Source organism: Mustela nigripes, chromosome 15 (assembly GCF_022355385.1).
Source record: "Mustela nigripes isolate SB6536 chromosome 15, MUSNIG.SB6536, whole genome shotgun sequence".
NCBI classification, from domain to species: domain Eukaryota; kingdom Metazoa; phylum Chordata; class Mammalia; order Carnivora; family Mustelidae; genus Mustela; species Mustela nigripes.
In genome coordinates, this window is record NC_081571.1 from 16,709,370 (window position 1) to 16,729,886 (window position 20,517).

The window sequence follows — 20,517 nt, forward strand, 5'->3', positions numbered from 1 at the left end:
ATTTCACAGTATTAAATTATTACTATATATTTCTTGTTTGCTTTCTTTTCTGACAAAAGACAAAAGGCACATACATTCTGAATCTTGTTTGCATTTTACTAAATGAAGTAAAAATATAAAGTGCCTTTAATGGAGTTGCTACACTTTAATGCATATTTGCTTTCCATATTCATATCATTCTATTTTTTATCTGTTATCTGGGGGACACAGTAATGACTTGCAGTTCTGGTTTGAAGGATCTACCTTTACCTAGCTTAGAAAAAGGGTATTATAACCATTTACATTTGATGCCTTCGATCCAGGCTAGTTTCAAAGTAGTATTAGAGGTTATGTTTGCTTCTTTATCAATTTTTCCCTTATGATATAGTTATCTAGGCTTTCAAGGTTGCATACAACTCTTTATAGTTTACAAAGTTTACTTAGAGAGTTATTTTTTCTACTAGACTGCAGTCTGCTTTTCTTTCTTTCTTTTTTTTTTTTTTAAGATTTATTAGAAAAAGAAAGAGAAGGGGTGTGGGTGGGGGCAAAGGAAGAGGGCCAAAGAGAATCTCAGGTAGACTCCCCTGTGAGGGTGGAGTCCAAGACCCTGAGACCATGACTGAGCTGAAATTAAGAGTCAGACATTCAACCAGCTGAGCACCCAGGTGCCCCTGCATTCTGCTTTTTTGAAACTATTCTCTCTGTATCCTAACTTCACCAGTTGTTTTCATACATTTTACCAATTTGTTGCACTGGAAAAACTCCCATTTTGTCATGAGCTTTTGAAGTTCAAAGTCTCAAATATTGGCAGTGTTTTAGAGGTCATTTTCCCAGTGTGGGCCTGTCACTTATTTTTATCTATTTAAGTAGTCAGAAGTTGGATTAGCATTTCTTAAGCTGCCATATCACACTTCCAGCTCCTGTTGAGCTTGTATAAAGTTTATGTTTTCTGTTCCCCCATTGTTTCCCCTATTTTGTACTTGTACAGTATTTTAAGGTAGTAATATGATAGAATTGTATATATATCTCAATTATAATTTTATTCTATTCATTTTTAAAATTATAACATTTGGAACTATTGATTTTTATCCAGATATTATTCTTTCAGCCTTCTGCTTTCTGTATATTTTATAAAAATACCTACTTTATTGTTATGGACGTAACAGACAGTGATGGTGACAAGAACAAAGAATAAAATTTTGTGGCCTATTCAGCAAAATTTTAAGGTTCTCATTTTTTGAAATTAAATTTCAATCTGTGACTCATGATATATTTCTGGAATTTTATATTTATACCTATAAGATACTAATTAAATAACAATGTATACTTAAAAGTTTTAGTAAAAGTTAAATGTCATGTTTTGCCTCCATAAAGAAAATGAAATAGTAGTTTCTTGTACACTGATAACTTTAAAAATTTGAATGTCAGAACTGCCTTTTTATTTTACACAGGATGATAGCAAGCAGGCACAGTTCTTAGCTCTAGCTGTTGTTTACTTCATTTCGGTTCTGATGGTTTCCAAGTACCGTGACATATTAGAACCCCAGCGAGAGACTGCAAGAACTGGAAGCCAACAAGGTAGAAACATCAGACAAGAAATAAATTCGCCAACAAGTACAGGTACTATTTTTTTCTTAGTTATTTGAATTTTTATCATCATTCATCTCCTTTTCGTTTTATTTTTACACCCAGTTTTAAACTAGTCCTACTGATGATCACCTTAAGTATTTATAAGTAGGTTGTATGTAAATGCCAATTTAATACTCTTTAATTCCACAAAAATGTGTGAATTTCTACGATATTTGCTATATTCTCATTTTATCAGTGCTGTTTGGGTTTTAGTGTTTTCCATATATTAATACAAGTCATTTACTATTTAAGATGCAAATAACTGATACATTTTAAATATACTACTTTTTAACTATTATGAACATGAAAGTAGGAGATTCTTATACAGTAGTTCAAGACCAAGAATAAGCCAAAATATAAATTATTACCGCCAAGTTTAAAGATAGCTACTTTCTTGCTGGCTTATTCTCTCTCTCTCTCTCTCTTTCTCTGTATTTCTTTTTGCTCTTTATAGTTATTTAAATATCTAAATATTCTGTCAGAGATTCATAATAAGCCAACATACATTCTAAACTTTATGCCAAAGTTCCTTTAAATAAAACTAAAGACTTAAAGACAACAATGAACCATCTTGGATCATATTATCTCTCTTATTTAGAGAAGGTGTTCATGTTGTGGGAGTTCTTGCATTATCAGCTTTGCCTACTCTGCTTGAAAATAATAAATATATTTTCTGGTAGCTAGTATTTTAATATCACAGGGTGCCTTCTATCAGTTGCATTTCCTGCCATGTGTTTATATCAAGATTGTTTCTTGGTTTTTTGCAATGTATCCTTGGTAACCTAGTGGTTATTTCATATGCCACTGGACAAATTTGTAGCTGAAATTGTCTTTCCTAAATAAATGTATATGACATATAAGTAAAATGGATATTTTAAAAAGTGAGTAGAAATTAGTGGTCAAATCTCTGCATCTTGTTTTCCCTGAGCATATCATATCTCCTTTACCTTGCTTTTGTGGAAATATGGATTATGTTTTAACTATAATACTTTATTGTTGCATGCAGTATTTACTTTGAACACATAAACATGATGTTACTTCATCATAGTATACTTTTAACTTTATTCTTCAAATTAAACATTATCCTACCATTCCAGTTTATGTCTTAAAACACCACTTAAAACACTAAGACTCTATTATGTTAATCAACTTTTGCTTCATTTTTAATGCTTTCGTATCAGCTTTATATGTATAAAACAAGCAATACTGTAGTCAGCCTTCCAGTTCTGATTTTGTATGTGTATGTCTTCCTGTATGTTGCCAAAATTACTCTACTTAACAAGTGTCTGATTTCTCCTTTCTCTTAATACATAGCCTTTTTCCTTTCCCCAGAGATGCAGTCTTTATTGCTAGTACTGTTTGCATGTTGCAATAATACAGAGTTGTCATGGATCTCCAGTGGACCATGTTGCAGGTTGTTACATGCTGGCTCAAATTTGATTCCATGATTTTCTCTACAGTTGTGGTCATACCATCTATCCCTCATCCAAGTTTGAACCATGGATTCCTTGCCAAGTTAATTCCTGAGCAGAGCTTTGCCCACTCATTTTACAAAGGTAATATTGACCTCATCTCCTGACCTGTTTGGGTATTTGTATTTCATTAATTGTTCTACAATAAATATCCATAATGTAATTGTTTATAAACAAGTATTCACTTCAGGTTTCATGGAGATATGATATGTTGTATTTACATTTGGCTCTTGAAAGCAAAATACAGTTTTTATATTTGTATTTCTTTACATTTCTTTAAGTATCATCTGCAAATTAAGGATATTTAATTATATTTTTAAGAATATTCACAGTGGTGGCATTCACTAGAGATTGCAGAAGAGTCACACCTTAGTAGTGGGACTAAAATAGCCCTGAAAGGAAGGCTGCTGTAGACTCACAAGAAAAAAAAACTTAAAAACAAGCCTTGAAAATATTAAATTGATCTCTAAGTTACTTTACTTTCTGTCAGAGCAAAGTTCTACCTCTCTTTAAAGGACTACATAAAGTTCTTCAACAAACAACATAAAATTCAATGTTAAGCATTCAATAAAAAAAAATTATTAAACATGAGAAGAATCAGGAAAATGTGATATATAAGCAAGGGGAAAAACTACTTCAATAGAAACAGATTCAGAAATGACAGATGGCAGACTTGCCAGATAAGAACATTAAAACAGCTATTATAAGTATGTTTAAAATGTTTTTCAGTTTAAAAGAAATAGTGAATGTAATGAGGGGAAAAAAAAGGAATTTTTTTTTTTTAAAGAATCAGTTGGAGTTTATAGAGATAAAAAATAAAATAGCTGATATGATGTCTCTGGGTAAGGTTGACATAGGATTATTCTCTGCAAAACAGAGGATTGTAGTAAGCCGAATTCTGCTCTCCCTGTGCCACCCCACCCAAGATGTTCCCGTGTACACACCCTGCATGATTCCTGGGAATATCTTACTCCTGCGACTATGTTGTATTACATGGCACAGTTGCTTTAGAAAGTTTTAAGTTTTAAGTTTAGAAAGTTTAAAGTTTTAAGAGAAACTGATTGTCCATATCCATGACCTAATAACCTAAGACCATAAAGGCAGAGCGTTTTCTCTTACTGGTTATGGAAAAGGAAGTCAGAGAGACTGAGAGTGTGAAAGTGATTTGACTTGAAGTAAGTTCTTTGTTGCTGAGATGAAGGTGACTGCAGTTCAGAGACCTAAAATCACCTTGTATGAGCTTGAGAGCACTACGTGGCTGGCAGTCAGCAAGTAAGTGGGGGGACTTAGCCCACAGCAACAAAGAACGGAATTCCTCCAGTAACTTGAATGAGTTTAAAGAGGACCCTACACTCCAGATGATACCCTAGTTCAGTGTTTTCTCTATATTGGCTAATGATATGGAAGACCAATTTATAGAACACATAAAGCAGTGAACTATTTTCTGTTACATCTTGGTTGAAGGCAGAGATTTTTTTTCAATAAATGTGCAACATTTGAACATCATGATGAAATAAAGGAAAAATTCTTTTCAGCTTTATTGCTTACAAATATCTAGCTATGAACTAAGAAGAATTAGATTAAATTAGATTAGATTAAAGATCTGGAGGGTTTTGTGTGCGTGTATGTAGTGGTGTTCCAAAGACTTAGCTATAGTGCCTGGAAAATATTCTAGAATAGTTACCCAGATTAAGGAGCCTGTATCAGAATATCAATGTACTTCTTTCTTTATCAAAGAAATCTTGTGAAAACAACATTAGCTCAACTGCACAGTGTTCTTACTGGCATAATAAAATTTTGAATTACTTTAAGACTGTTGTGGTGAATTTGCTATTTTCTTTCCTGTGTAGTAATGTGGAAGATGATTATAAATAACTGGTACGGTGTTCTATGGTGTGATGGGTATTGAAAGTCAAAAAATCTTGTTGATGATATTGGAACAAGAGTCAACTCTTGGTGTTTACTCTTACTGAGTAAGAATCCAGTTTGATTTCGTTCTTTAAAGACTAGTAGAACTGGTTCTTGGTCAGACCTGTAAAATATTTTTAATGAATTCAGTAGTTATAAATGGGGAATGATTGCAACATGTTTTTTTAGTAGCAGAAAAGCTCAAAGGACAAAAAGTTAGAATCTTAGAAGTGATTTATGACTTTTTATTACTTAAAAATTATTATTTAATATAATTATCAAGAAATTATCTTGATCTGTAAGGATGATTTTGATTTTGATCATCCTTGAAAATTTATCTCCTGACATTTTATGTATTTGATAGAATGTTTTGTGTTTAATTTTCCACCAGAAGAAAATTCATATGTAAGAGATTCACCAAATTGGAATTCATTGCTTTCATTGAAATATAATTTGTATTTGATTATAACAATACAAGATAAGTTACTGGAATTGGGCATTGATGAGCATTGAGGAAAATTTTGAAGACACAGCATTTCTCTTTTCATTTTGGATAAAAGCTTAAAATGAATATTCCGAGCTTTCTGAGTTTTCATTCCATGAACATACCTCTGTGAAACTATTTCCTCTACTCTGCACGATATTAAAATAAAACAAAAACAGCTTAGCTCTATGTTATTCCCATGAGTGGCATTATTGCCAGTTCAACTTGGATTAGATAAGTTAACAAGCAAAAAGCTCTCACTGTCACATTATCGCCTTAAATATTTATATTCCCAGTGTTTGTACAAAACATTTATATAGGAATGTATTTTAGAGAATCACTCTTCTGCTTAAAACTTTGTTTGTTTATGATTTGTGATGGGAAAAAGTCACAAGTATAATAACATTTGTATATATTGGTCACCTATACACATACTTTCAGTGAACAGCATGATGAACAGTTTTATAATTATTTTCTTTTCCCAATGTTATCTTTGTTCTGATCAAATTGAAATTTATTTTTTCTAGAGAGTCAAATAAAAACATTTGGGTTTTTGTTTTGTGTACTTAATTTTTAAAATTATTTTAAATTCATTTTCAGAATGTCAGTCAGTGATGGATTTTTAAAAAGGTGAATTTTCGCAGATAGTTTGAGAAGCACTGATTTGGAATACTCTTCAACTCCTTCACATTTTACTTTCTCCTTTCAGCTCATTATTGAGCTTTTTGGAAAGTTCTTAACTAGCTCTCGGGCCTCTCTCTCTCTTTTTTTTTTTTTTAAATCTTTGATAGTCCCTCAGTTCAAAGTCTCATCTCTTTAGCATTGCCATAGTTTCTTCTTTGGCTTTCTTTTCTTTAGTCATTTAGTCTGTAACTGATGACAGTAAAAAGTAACACTAATGTATATAATAAAATAATGAAACATACTTTATATTTAATATTATACATTCTTATAATAAATATTTTATAATATACAATATAACAAATATAATAAAGCAGTGTTTCTTTCTAAAAGTTTCTAAAGGCTTCTTATAATTTAGAGAACAAAATTAAAATGTCTTACAGTGGCATACTACTTTAGTTCTAATTTACCTGGATTATACAATTGCTTCCAAAGTAGTTACCTCTTTTTTTACTGATCTTTATTTGATTTATTGCAATTTTGCTAAAATTTGTTTTAAAATGTAAGTGATATTGGTTCTTTTTTTTTTTTTAATTTTTTGGTAGCATTTAGAGTAAAAATATCACATAGACTTCTCCATTCCTTAATAATTACAAGTACTGTCCTGCCTCTTGATCTTTGTATTTTGTTTCTGGTTTTTAGTTTGCTTTCTTCCCTATTTTTTGCACGACTGGTGCATTTTCATCCTTCAGGTGTCTCCCTGAAGGCGCCCACCTCACAGAGGTCTTCCCTGATTTCTGTAGCTGAGTAGCTTCCTCCACATGACCAGCCTGTTCTCCACCACTACATCTTCATTTCCTTTTTTGCACTGACACAATTTATGTATTTGTTTAGTTGCTTATTGAATATGTACTTCAAGAGCCTAGTCCCTGAGACCTAGCATGGTGCTCAGAACTTAATATATCAAATATTTGTTAGTAAATGAGTAAGCCAGTGAGAAAGCTAACCAGTTTTTTAAAAATAAAATGTATTTTATGATAGCCATAAAATGTATTTTATTAGGGGCGCCTGGGTGGCGCAGTGGGTTAAAGCCTCTGCCTTCGGCTCGGGTCATGGTCCCGGTGTCCTGGGATCGAGCCCCGCATCGGGCTCTCTGCTCGGCGGGGAGCCTGCTTCCTCCTCTCTCTCTGCCTGCCTCTCTGCTTACTTGTGGTCTCTGTCTGTCAAATAAATAAATAAAATCTTTAAAAAAAATGTATTTTATTTTCAAACTTTTTAAAAATAGGGACAAGAAACTTTTATTGATAACTTAATCTAGAAGCTGTAGAAGCTTTCTGTTAATCATTTCAATTTAGGTTTAATAAGAATAAAGTTAATACTTAGGTGAACTTAAAAATAAGTATGTTGGTTTTCATCTAACAATTTGTTATTAGGGAAAAGAATTAACACTGTAAATAAAATAGTTAAAATAATATAGTACCGCTAAAAGAATCTGTACCCCTGGGGATAAAAATATATGTTTATAAAAAATAAAAATTAAAAAAAAAAAAAGAAGAGGCGTATGGCATGATTGGTTTCTAAATAAGCTGGAATTTGTATGAATGTTTCCTCTAGTATATTACATATAGTATCCTATATATTAGTATATAGTACTGTATATGTTATATAGCATATTATAAATGCAACTTTTCTAGTCAAATGGAAGTATCATTTGGCAAATGGTATCTAGTTTACCAAGTGGGCAACCATTTGAAAAAGTTCATTTATATCCTTATCTATTATGCCAGATCTACTTCACGTGCATTAAATTTAAAGGTAAAAATGAAACTGACCGTAATTTATGACAATTAAAGTTAATATTTGTATAAAAAGGTATTTTAAATTGTAACATCAAAAACTAAAGTTTAAAGTAGAAGATATGACTAAATCAAAGTTTTATATATTTCCATGTCTGAAAATATCAACCAAATTTAAAACAAATGCTAACAAGAGAACTTTTATATGTATGTGATGAAAGTTAATAGCCTTAATGAAGAGAAAGCTCTTAAAGATCAATTAAAAGAATGTATCACGCTAAGGGAAACATGTAGAAAGCATCAAAAGAGTTAACAGAAGAAAATCATTGTATAGTACAGATAAGGAAAATATATTTAAATCTAATAACCAAATTTATATTGAAGGAAGAATATACTTTGATCCTGTGTGGCTCAGTCAGTTAAACATCCAACTCTTGGTTTCTGGCTCAGGTCATCATATCAAGGTCGTGAAGTAGAGCTCCACATTAGACTACCCTGCTGGAGATTCTGTCTGCCCATCTTCCTCCCCTCCGTGTGTGTGTGTGTGTGTGTGTGTGTGTGTAATAAAAAACTTCAAATATATATATATATATATATATATATATCTCATAATTTGTAATTTGGACAAAATTCTGAAGGGTTAGAATGCAAAGATGTGCTCTTTACATTGCATAAAAATATTTATAACCCTTACGCTAGTAATTTTACATTTAGAATTGTATCTTAAGGAAACAATTAAGGTTATGCCAATAATTTGTATAGAAATATATTTACCATTAAGTTTTTATTGTATGTTTAGAAATAAAGTTAATATTTTTTAAGTAAATTATTACATTCATATCAACTGCAGACTTTTTCAGTATTACAAATTTATTTTCTCTTGCTTTTGAAATCATTTTTAATGTATCCATTGTAATCCATTATGTGGATGCATTATAATTTCTAAGTACTCTAAAACACCATCATCATAATACTTATAGAGCTTTTATTGGTACTGATGTTGCATAATATATATTGTATTTATTTATAGGTAAAAATCATGCACAGGTATTCCTAGCAAATATTTCTTAGTTTTACATCAACTTTTTGAAATAAGTGTCTGTTTTTGGTATTAATATATGTACCAACAAAAGCCTCTCCCTCCTCTTTCTTCCTTTTCTTCCATGTCTAATTTACTCTTTCTTTCTTTATGATTCCTTTATTATATATTTGTTGAATAAATGAATGGTTTCCTATTACATCCTAGTTGCTGGGAATATATAATAATGAACAAAGAGTCCATGTCTTTATGAAACTAATATTCTTGCAAGGTAGATACATTTATAGAAACCACACACTTAAACATATAATTGCAAGTTGCTGCATTCTATGAATAAAATTACAGACTGTTATAAGAAACTACAAAATAAGAAACCTAATTTGATTTGTGGGTTGGGGATGACTTTTCACAGAAGAGACATTTAAAACAGCAACAAAAAGATGAGTTCAGGGACATCTGGATGGCTCGGTCAGTCAAGTATCTGCCTTAAGGCTCAGATCATTGTCCCAGGGTCCTGGAATCGAGTCCCCTATTAGGTTTCTTGCTCAGTGGGGAGCCTGCTTCTCCCTCTTCCTGCTGCTCTCCCTGCTTGTGCTCTGTTTCTCTGACAAATAAATAAAATCTTCATTTTAAGTCTAATACGGATTTGGCCAGGCTAAAATCAAGGCTTCCCCAATACTGCATGCCTCTCTGGAGGCTGTTGAGAAGAATCCATTTTCTTCGCCTTTTAGCTTCTAGAGACCACCCATAATCCTTGACCCCTGGCTTTCTTGCTTCTCCCTCCATCCTTAAAACCTGGAACAATGAATCTTTTAGATTGTTTTTCTGTAGTGACATCCTCCTCTGAGCACAGCGAGGAAGGGATTTCTTCTTCTGAGCATAGCGAGGAAGGGTTTTCTTCCTCTGTGGACTCATCAGATTAGATTGAGCCCACCTGGATTATCCAGGATGGTCTTCCCTTTGCAAAGCCCTTCCATTTAATGTCTTTCTTGCTGTATAAGGTGACAGTCATAGGTTATGAGAGTTAGGGCATGGACATCTTTAAGGGGAGTGTTCACTATTTTGTCTACTGTAAGTATCATAATCTGCTTATAATTTTACAAGAGCATTTTGGGTATAATGAGGGAATATATTAAAGAGGGCAATGAGGGAATCTGTATAAACCAATTGGAGGCTGTTGCTCTTTAGGTAAGTGATGCTATTGCTTAGCACAAAGTTATGGTGGCAGTGGAGGTTGAAGAGGAAGATAAATTAGACATACCTTGGAAGTAAAAGTGAAAGTATCTGGTAATAGATTGGTTGTGGGGCATAGGGTATACCAAGTTTTCAAAGATAGTGCCTGGCTATCTGTCTGAAGTTCTGAGACCAAATGGCCATTTATCAAAGCAAACAATACTGTTAAGAAAGGTCGAATAGAATGACACTTCTGTTCTCTGCATGTTTTTACATCTAAAGCTAGTCTCTTGTAAGCAGCATATAGATTCTGCAACTGAAGGCAACTTTTAGGCATATATGTTGGCATTTTATTATTAATGTTAATGATTGCCTCCATAATACTACAGAAATACATGGTGTATTTTAATAGGAAAGTAGTGTTTTTATTTGTTTTGTTTTTGTTTTTTAAGAAGAGAAGTGATAAAGAATACTATAGCAAGCTAGGTCAAAGGAAAGGCAAAATTTGTATGTATGAATATTTGATAATTGATACTCTACTCAAAATGTACAAGTTGGAATTGTAAACATCCCTCAGAGGTAGGACTTCTGAAAGAATGCAGTAAGGATCGCCAAAGAACTGCTCCTCCAAAAAACAATGAGAACACTAGCAAAAATTGTCAAAATCACTTTTCCCATTCACTGGAAAGTAACCAAAGGCTTGCAACAATCCAGAGAGCACTAATATAAGAAAAACTATATAAATCTTTATGAGAATAGCAGGCTTTTTGTGATTTAGCTTGCTGTGTTAGTATCCAGTTCTCCTCAGCTCTGTGGTGTCCTTGAAAATCCATATCCAGAAAACTGTGGTAGCTGTGAAAACCAGCAGCATAGCAGCACTGGAAGGAGGTCAGAAAGTCCACTGAGCACTGTATCAGACCTGTCTGGAAGCTCCCTGGTAAAGCTTCGTTCACAGAGTTTGTCATTATTTAACCTGATCAGAGCTTGCCTAATGAGAAAAGTCCTGGATATTTTTTTGAAATAATCAGCAGCATCTTTTTAAAAAAATATTGGAACTGCCCAAGGTGGCAGTACCAGTTGGGCTAAGTAGGAGCCTTACCAAAAGCCTAAAGGAAAACCTGAGAATGAGATGTCCATACTCTGGGCTGTATTCAGGTCCAGGAAAGACCTGAGAAAGCCCCAGTCACTCATCTCTGGATAACCTTGAAGGCTCTGTTCAAGCAAGAAATGAAGGCTGAGGGAGAGTATTGAAAGCATGCCCTACTGCACATCCAAAGCCTCTGGCAAAGAGTGGAAGATTTTGTTTGTACAAGATAAGTAAAGCAGTCTCTATCTAGTCATTAGCTGATGACTAAGCTAACTGAACAGAAACTTCTGTGGCTGCAGGTGTTATGGGAATATCAAGAAATATCAAACAAAATTCTATAAAATTTTATGGTAGAATTTTATAAAATTTGTTTGGAAAAGTCAGTAAATAAGCAGAACAACAATGAGCCCTATGGGAAGGGTCTGATTTCCAAGATATCCACATTATATTTAAAATTTTTCAACAAAAATTTTCTGACGCTTGTAAAGAAAGAGGAAAGGATGGCCAATTCACAGGGGGGAAAAACAGTCCTTAGAAACTGCCCCTGAGGAAGCCCTGATGTTGGACTGACTAGATAAATATTTTAAATCAGCTGTTGTAAAAATGCTCAAGTAATTAAAGGAACACTTTTCTAAAGAATTAAAATTTGGTAATGTCTCACCAAAGAGTATCAGTAAAGAAATATAGAAAAGAATTCAATAGCAATCTGGAGTTGAAAATTACAATAAATAAGAATTCATTAGAGGGGTTCAACAGAATATTTGAGTTGGCACAAGAAGGAATCAATATACTTGAAGACAGGTCAATTGCTGTTATCTTACTCTGAGGAACAGAATAAAGAGAAGAATGAAGAAAAGTGGAATGAGAAAAGGGGAGAGCCTCAGGGACGTGTGAGACACCATCAAGTGAACCAACATACAAATAATGGGAGGCTAAGAGAAGACAAGAGGCAGAAATGGGAAGAAAGAATTTTTGAAGAAAAAGTGGCCTGATAACTTTCCAAATTTGATGAAAATCATCAGTATGCACATCCAAAAAGCATGTATTCCAACTAAGATAAACTCAAACAGATCTATACATTATAATAAGAACTAATTAGAAATACCTTTTGGCTCCTAATTGTTTCTCCTGAATTATAATTTTGTCTGTTATGGGTATATTCATTGAAAATACCGAATTCCTGAAGTTGTATTCTTATACTTTTAATGTAACAAACAAAATTAAATCATATATAAATAATTGCAAAAAACTACTCAGTGCTTTTGCAGTCTTTGTTGTGTAAAATGAATAATAACAATTTTAAATCTTACATATGGCAGCTTTTTCTTTCTTGGAATTCAGGTTAATTTTTGTGTAACTTGGCATTTGGGGATTTAATATAAAAAATACAAGTTACATATAGTTTTTTATATTTTAAATTACTCTAAGGTGATTTAATTTGCTTAGTATTACAACTTGAGCAAATAATAAGATTTTTAGTGATATACAAAAAGGAGCTGTATGTTCCTTTTTTTTTTTTTTTTTAAAGTTTTTTTTTTTTATTTGACAGACAGAGATCACAAGCAGGTAGAGAGGCAGGCAGAGAGAGAGAGAGAGGAGGAAGCAGGCTCCCTGCTGAGCAGAGAGCCCGATGCGGGACTCGATCCCAGGACCCTGAGATCATGACCTGAGCCGAAGGCAGAGGCTTAACCCTCTGAGCCACCCAGGCGCCCTGTATGTTCCTTTAATGTTATTTCTTAAGTAGTTTGGAAAATAGCAATTTGAATAATTTAATAGGTAAGACATTGAAACACTTTATATATACATCACTGTTAAACAAGATTTTTCAAAAAATATTGTGATAAATGAGGTCCCATACAGAAATCATTTCATCTGCTGCAGTTAACCCTATATGTTTTCTAATATATATTAGATGTACTCATTAGGTTCAAAGAAAATCAGTAAGAAAAAGAGGCATCTGGCATCCAGCTCCATGTTTCTTATAAGGTTAAGATCACTCAGACCAGTCATGTTTCTGCTTTGTGTACTAATGTGCCTCTTGCTGTAGAAACTGATGAAGAATGATTGAAAAATTACAAATCCATTGTCATTGATATAACTGGCACAGCTGTAATCATTTGTACTTTCTTGTTCATGCTTAACATCCTATTGAAGTCACTTGGGTTAAATCCTCAGAGTACTTAACTGTCCGAGAGAAGCAGTCTGGAAATGCAATATAAATTATTCAAACTGAAGTTGATGCTATAAACTATGAGCATGCTCTGTAAAAAATATTAATGCGTGATGGGAAGTTAAGGTAGGCTTTGAACTACTGATCTCTTTTTTATTTGCAATTACTATTATAAAATTTTCCAATGGTGTTTATTTTTATTTCTACATAATATGATAATAAATTATGCTTTGCAGAGTTTATTGATTTGAATAGAATTCTTATTGAAATATCAAAAACTGCTTCATTTTGAAATCATTGATTTACCAGCCTCAGTAAACATAAAATTAGAATTATATTACTGTGTAAATATTTTAATGAGTCATTTGAAAATATTCCAATATTCAATTTTAACAAACTTAATTGCATTTTATAATTAAGAGGTCAACATTTATATTGGAGTTTCAAGTATCTAGTAGTGAGTTATAGATTGTCATTGTTCCCTGAGAGTTCATTGAATGGAAAAGCAAAAAAGTATGTAGTTGATGGAAAAATCTTATTATATTGTACCTTGTGGACACTAAATCAAGGATTTTATTTTAGATATCCTGTTTTTAGCAAAATTCTTATATTTCAGGTTCCTATACTACTTATATTTTTGTGTAGTTCTTAATGTAAAACATGCCATAAATAAAGACACTGAAACATCACATTAGGATAAAGTGAAACCCTTGGCCAAATCTGTAAATCAGCCAAGTTCAGACTAGGTGCTAGATTTGACTATATGCCTTTTGAGAATTAAATTCTGAAAGAAAATTTAGCTCATGCTGGTAACCATGCCACTGTGATTTCTTGTTAGAGTTCTTATTTTGTTTCTGCATTTACATTTTCTGTCCTATTGTTGTAGAAGGTATTTAATTTCTATTTAATTGCTATTTAATTTTGTACTGATTTTCTACCACAACTGATTTTTCTCCCCAAATATATAATATATAAATGCAAATGTGCATTAAATAAATTCAGTAATACCTCCAATAGGGGCAGTAACTGCCTTAGCAATTGTTCTCATTCTTTATTCCCAACTTACTTCATCAACTTTTCAAAAGTATCAATTATCATCTCAATTTGAATAATCCCAAAATACATGGCTGTATTTCTTTTGACTCAACAGCTATAAATATTTCAGAGATTCTGCACTCAATTAATTTCAAAATTTAACTCATTGTATTTCTGAACAGGAGCACCTGGATGACTCAGTTGGTTGAGTATCAGTCTCTTGGTTTCAGCTCAGGTCTTGATCTCAGGGTTGTGAGATCAAGCCCCATGTAGGGCTCCATGCTCAGTGGGGAATCTGCTTGAGATTCTCTCCCTCTGCCCCACCCCCATTCTCACATACACATGTGTGCTATCTCTCTCACAAATATATAAATAAATCTTTTTTAAAATTTCTTTTCTTTTTTTAGATTTATTTATTTTAGAGTGAGTAAGCAGGAGGACAGAACGAGAGAGAGGGAGGGAATGAGAAGGAGAAAATCTCAAGCAGACTCCCCACTGAGCATGGAGCCCTGCTCGGGGCTTGATCTCAAAACCCTGAATCATGACCCAAACCAAAACCAAGAATTTGATGCTCAACTGACTGAACCAACCAGGCACTCCCCCTGCCACTATTTCTGAACAAAGTTTCTTATCTTTTGCTTTCTTCCTCACTTAGTGCCATGTCTCCATTGTTTTTCTTAAGCTAGATATTCCAGGAACATCTTCATTCTTTTCCTTCCTTTTTTATCCCAAATGCTATTATTCAAAGTCTTAATTTTCTGTCACAAGGTTTTATAGAAAATCTGAAACTATTACCTTACCTCTTACCTTTTCCTTCTCCAGTGCTTTGCCAGGAGTATTATTAAAATTATCTGTTTTCTCAAAACTTTCATGTAGTTATCTTAATTTTTAGTCTTGGAACAATTAGGTTTCTAATATGTCTACCTGTTTTTCATGTTGGTCATCTGGTGTTTGAATATTATTGTCTTGTTCTACTGATTAATCTTTCCTGTCAATTCTAACATCCTTGAGCAAACAAATAACACTATTTAAGGAAAATGACAATAAAACACTTAGTTGTGAGAGATGTATATTTTTAGCCAATTTAAATGGATATTGTATATTAAGTTGAATAATATGAAAATGTTATGTTTTTAAAGTGATGTATGTATCTAATACAGTTTGAATCAAAAGGAAAGGAGAATTGAAAGAAAACTTTCTTTTGGAACTTGACAGAATTATTCTGAAATCTGGAAAAATTAATAAATTCACATACTAAGTAAATTTGGATGTCATGACATTACTCTACATTTAAGAAATTAACAAAACTGTCATAGAGTCTAAGAGTCAAGCCCTGTTGCTAAAGAAATTTCCTCCACATTATGTTTAATCCTTTAGCATGTGTGTATAAAACTTTGAAAAAATTATGATCCTACCCCAAAAATAGTATTGCCAAAACAACATTTCTCTGTGTTTTTATTAGAGACTTGACCAAAGGTTTTATGAGATGTTTTGCTGAAATCAAAATAGCCTATTTCCTGTTGGACAGTCTTCTGATTTCCTGTCCTAAAAACATTTCAAAAGAAAGAAACAACCAACCAAAGTAACAAAAATCTAAGGGCAGTTTTATAGAACTTACAGATGTTCATTTTGAAGAGATCTTAGAAATAACTTACTCTGCGCTTCTTGTTTTACAAAGGATAAACTTAAATATAAATCAGAGTAAATCAAGTACCTAACATTGACTAAGTATCTACTTCATATTGGACCTGCAAGTAATTTACCTATAGTATCTTATTTTCTTCTTCCACATCACTTTATTAAGAGCTGTTATCCCTATTATACCTAGATTACATCAATTTTCAAGGTCATGATTTAGAATTTGATAACATTTTATTATATAGGGAACTTCATTGTATTAACGTTTGTATAATGAGAATGATAGGCATATAACATTTTAAAGATGTCTTTCTGTTTTAATTGATAATGTATGTGTATTTCATATCTGTATATATTTTATCTGCTTCAGTTTTCACAAATTGAAATTTATATTTATTCACAAAGAATGAGTATTCCAAAATAATTGTTCTTAAAGGCACATATAGGGGTGCCTGGGTGGCTCCGTGGATTAAGCCACTGCCTTCGGCTCAGGTCATGATCTCAGGGTCCTGAGATTGAGCCCCGCATTGGGCTCTCTGCTCAACAGGGAGCTGGCTTCCTCCTCTCTCTCTGCCTGACCCTCTGCCTACTTATGATCTCTCTCTTTCTGTCAAATAAATAAATAAAATCTTTAAAAATAAAAGGCACATATAAGCTAAATTCTTGAGGAACATTATTTTCTTATTAAAGTATTTATTCTTTTGAAATAATCATTTGGCATGCTTTTTGCTATTAACACTGCAGAATTTTAGGTGTAATATTATGTGATTTTAAAATAATATTTTTAACTAGTTTAAGTATTTTAACTATATATTATATTAATGGTTATTGAAATACCAAAAAGGTATAAAACGACTTTATATTTTTAAGGTAATATTAGAGAAGTATAATAATTTCTCTTACATGTTTGGTAAATGACAAAGGATAAAGGGGAACTTCATATAATAATTATTTGTAAGCTGTTATAAGAAATTGTTGTGAGTACTATTTCTCCACACTTTTAAAGATATCAGTTTTGAAGTGCCACATGGCTTTTAAAAGAAATAGGGTTCTGTTGAGGCTTCCCGAACAAAGTGGCAGATGTACATGGATGATATGTTTCAATCCAGTTGTGTTGTTATGCACATCCACTTAGCAGATTTTTCTTTGTTTCCCACAGGTCTTATTTTCTTTATTCCAATATGTGAGAATATTTTATTAATAATACTGAATTTTCACTTGTGAAGCTTTTTGTTTAAACCAGTTTCTTTTATTACAGAAACTCCTGCTACATTTCCAGACACTATAAAGGAAAAAGAAACACCAACGCCCGGTGAAGATATTCAGCTAGAAAGTTCCATTCCACATACAGATTCAGGAATTGGAGAGGAGCAAGTGGCTAGCATCCTGAATGGGGCAGAATTGGAGACGGGCACAGGCCCTGATGCCATGAGTGAACTGTTATCCACTTTGTCATCTGAAGTGAAAAAATCACAGGAAAGCTTAACTGAGAACCCCAGTGAACTGTTGAAACCTGCACCATCCATATCTAGCATTAGTCAAACCAAAGGCATCAATGTCAAGGAGATCTTGAAAAGTCTTGTGGCTGCCCCAGTTGAAATTGCAGAATGTGGACCTGAACCTATTCCATACCCAGACCCAACATTGAAGAGAGAAGCGCAAGCTATTCTTCCTATGCAGTTTCATTCCTTTGACAGGTGGGTACCAAACTTACTATTCATAGTGCTCTAAACACAGAAGGAAAACTAGAGTTTATTTTTAAAAATATTAGAAGGAGCTCAAAAACCTTATATTTAGTAATATAAGTATTACTAAAATACAAAATTACTAAAATGCTAAAATACAAAGAATATCAAATATCAATTTATATCAATATATATCAATTTATATCAATATAAAAACCAGATCTCATAGTAAAGCACTTAAATAATACATCTCAAAAAAGATGTTTCAATATGGTATGCAAGACAGCATGTTAAATTCAGAATAGGGAAATGCAGATTCTGATTATAATCCATCATCAGTGACTACACTACCTTGAGGAAGTACTTCTGTCTTTTTGGATTTAATTGTTTCATGGATAAAATGGGGGAGGGATAGGTCCTATCTCTCTGGTCTAATCTGGCTCTAAAGTTCCTATATCATAATACTAAAAACTGTAATAATTGCTGGAGACCAAAGAAGCTTCCTTTAAGTAATAAAATTCAAATTCGAGTTTTAAATCCAAGGATGGAAAAAATTTGAAAATGTGCATTATCATCTGAATATATGTGTGGAATTTTCAAAATCAATGTAAAAGCCATATTTTGAGGCATGTGTTTGAAAGTAAATATCGTTGAAAGGCATTTTAAGTTTCTAAACTATAAGGTGGCTCATATATCTGCACTCAAATGTTAAATCATACAAGGGTTTTAAGTTGAGGACCACCAGACTTTATTCTGTTCCATTATATATGCCATAAAAATGATAGTCCACAGAAGCAGGATAAAACATTTTAGAACCTAAGAATTTGTTCATGTAATTTATCCTACTATTTAAAAACTTATACAGCATAAGAAACAATATTTGAGGTTAGTCATAATTACTAATAGTACTTAACATTGATACTGGGACTAATATTTACATATTAGCATGTAAACTAAAGAATGTGTTTACCATCTGAATTAAATTGTGGTTGAAGTTAAAAACACTTTCCCCACCCAAAATTTATATGTGTGTGTAAGATGATTGGTAAACAATTGTTTTTTAGAGAGAAAAATTCAAGTTAGAAAATCAAATGGTTCTTAAAACGGAGTGTCAAAAATAAACACATAATCAAAATGTACTAGCTATTCTGTTTTGTTTTTCCAAGATAGCCATACTGCTTTGTACATTTTTTAGTATTAAGGGTTAGAGGTATGGCAGTAAAGGCATTTTCAGTTAGGCAGATTATCTTTTTTATATATAGATATGAATTAAACTTTTACCTTTAAAGATTTTAACACCTGTCCTACAGATACTTCTTGAACATTTTATTGTGAAAATATAAATAGCATCAGTCATCATGTTGATATAAAGATGGATAAAAACAGTGTTTTCTACATTGAACTTAGAGAGTGGTAAATGGAGATGAAATGTTTGCAAAAATTGTCACACAAGTTAAAATGTGTTAAGTCTCAGAATTTTAAAAAACTGAAAAAAGGAGGGTTAAAATGTAGGAAAATATTTTTTCTAACAGTTTGTGTTAATATTATATTTGGATATTCATTCATATAGTTTCTTGGATGTTACTTATGTCATCTCAGATTGATGTCCTCTATTTCACGTATTCAGTTTATGTCTCCTGGATATATGTGCATCTGTCTTTATAAGTGTATGTAAACATGTGTATGTAAGTATCTGTAATTGTATATATAAAAATGTTACAGTAATTTAACTTAGGATCATAAAAATTTTGTGTTCCACTTACTTTTCAATTATATATTTAAATTTTGTTAGAATACAAAACAAATAAATACAGAGAATTATTCTGATTTGCATAAGAGAATCCAGTGAAATAAAAATTCAACATTTTTTGTTTTAATTTGAATTATTCTTAGAACAATGTTTTCATTAAAACAACAAAAGTGCCAATATTCACAGCTACTCAAAATTTATTACACTTTAGTGAATATTGCTTTAAAAAAAATAGAACTTTCCATTTGTTCCTTGTAGCATTTGTGCAAAGTGCAGTAGGAGTGGGATCATTATTCTAAATTGCATAAGTAGAAATGAAATCGAGGCACACAAAGCATACTTCAGTTCTTTTTAGGAAAAGGGTCTCTAGTGTAGTTAATATATGCAGTAGCTCAAGTACTATCAAATGTAAATGATGAGGTGATATTGATGAAAGGAGGGGATTGAGGTCTCAGGGGGCGCTGATGACGGATTGAACAGAAGCGGCCTTGCACTGCACGTAACTCAAGTCTGTCGTCTTCACTGCTCAAAGCCATAATGGGAGGTGGCAGTCTGAAATGAGTTGCCACGGCAAAGAGTATTATTTTTGAAATGCTTTCACACAAATCACTAGGCCCTGCATACAACTTAGTTTCATGCTTTAATGTCATCAGGAGGCACAAATTGGTGTGTCTAATTGTTTGCCACCTGCCAGCAAAATGAGCTGCCAGCCAGCCAGACGGGTTTGATTGTCTGTCAGCCATTCAATAGATTGAGAGTGACAACATCAAAAATTTAACTTCAAACTCTAGAGCTTTGAGCAGCTTTTCAGAGGCATCATCCCCACAAGTGCTTCTGGACAACTGCATTTTTCAATTATACTTCCAATATATTGCTACCATTTGCCTTATCTGTCTTAAGGTAGCTATAATTACATTATGAAGTATATAAACATATTTCTGAAGCACTAAAATCTGAAATCCAAGTTATGACATGTCTTTTAACATCAGATTGAATTCCTTGAAAATAGGATCCAAGATGACAGGACTCAGAAACAAAGTCCTGATGACTA

At 32.6% G+C, this 20,517-nt stretch overlaps 1 protein-coding gene across 3 annotated transcripts in view; it reads left to right on the forward strand.

The window, feature by feature from the left end:
- Positions 1-20,517, forward strand: part of NBEA (neurobeachin) — a 682,324-nt gene that overhangs the window by 243,869 nt on the left and 417,938 nt on the right. For 2 of the 3 annotated variants that reach the window (XM_059377712.1, XM_059377713.1), the window contains exons 28-30: positions 1,431-1,599; positions 3,069-3,164; positions 17,290-17,728. In XM_059377712.1, the coding sequence (XP_059233695.1) occupies positions 1,431-1,599; positions 3,069-3,164; positions 17,290-17,728 (704 nt within the window). The remainder of the gene's footprint in view (positions 1-1,430; positions 1,600-3,068; positions 3,165-17,289; positions 17,729-20,517) is intronic. The other variant, XM_059377714.1, reaches the window with a different exon arrangement.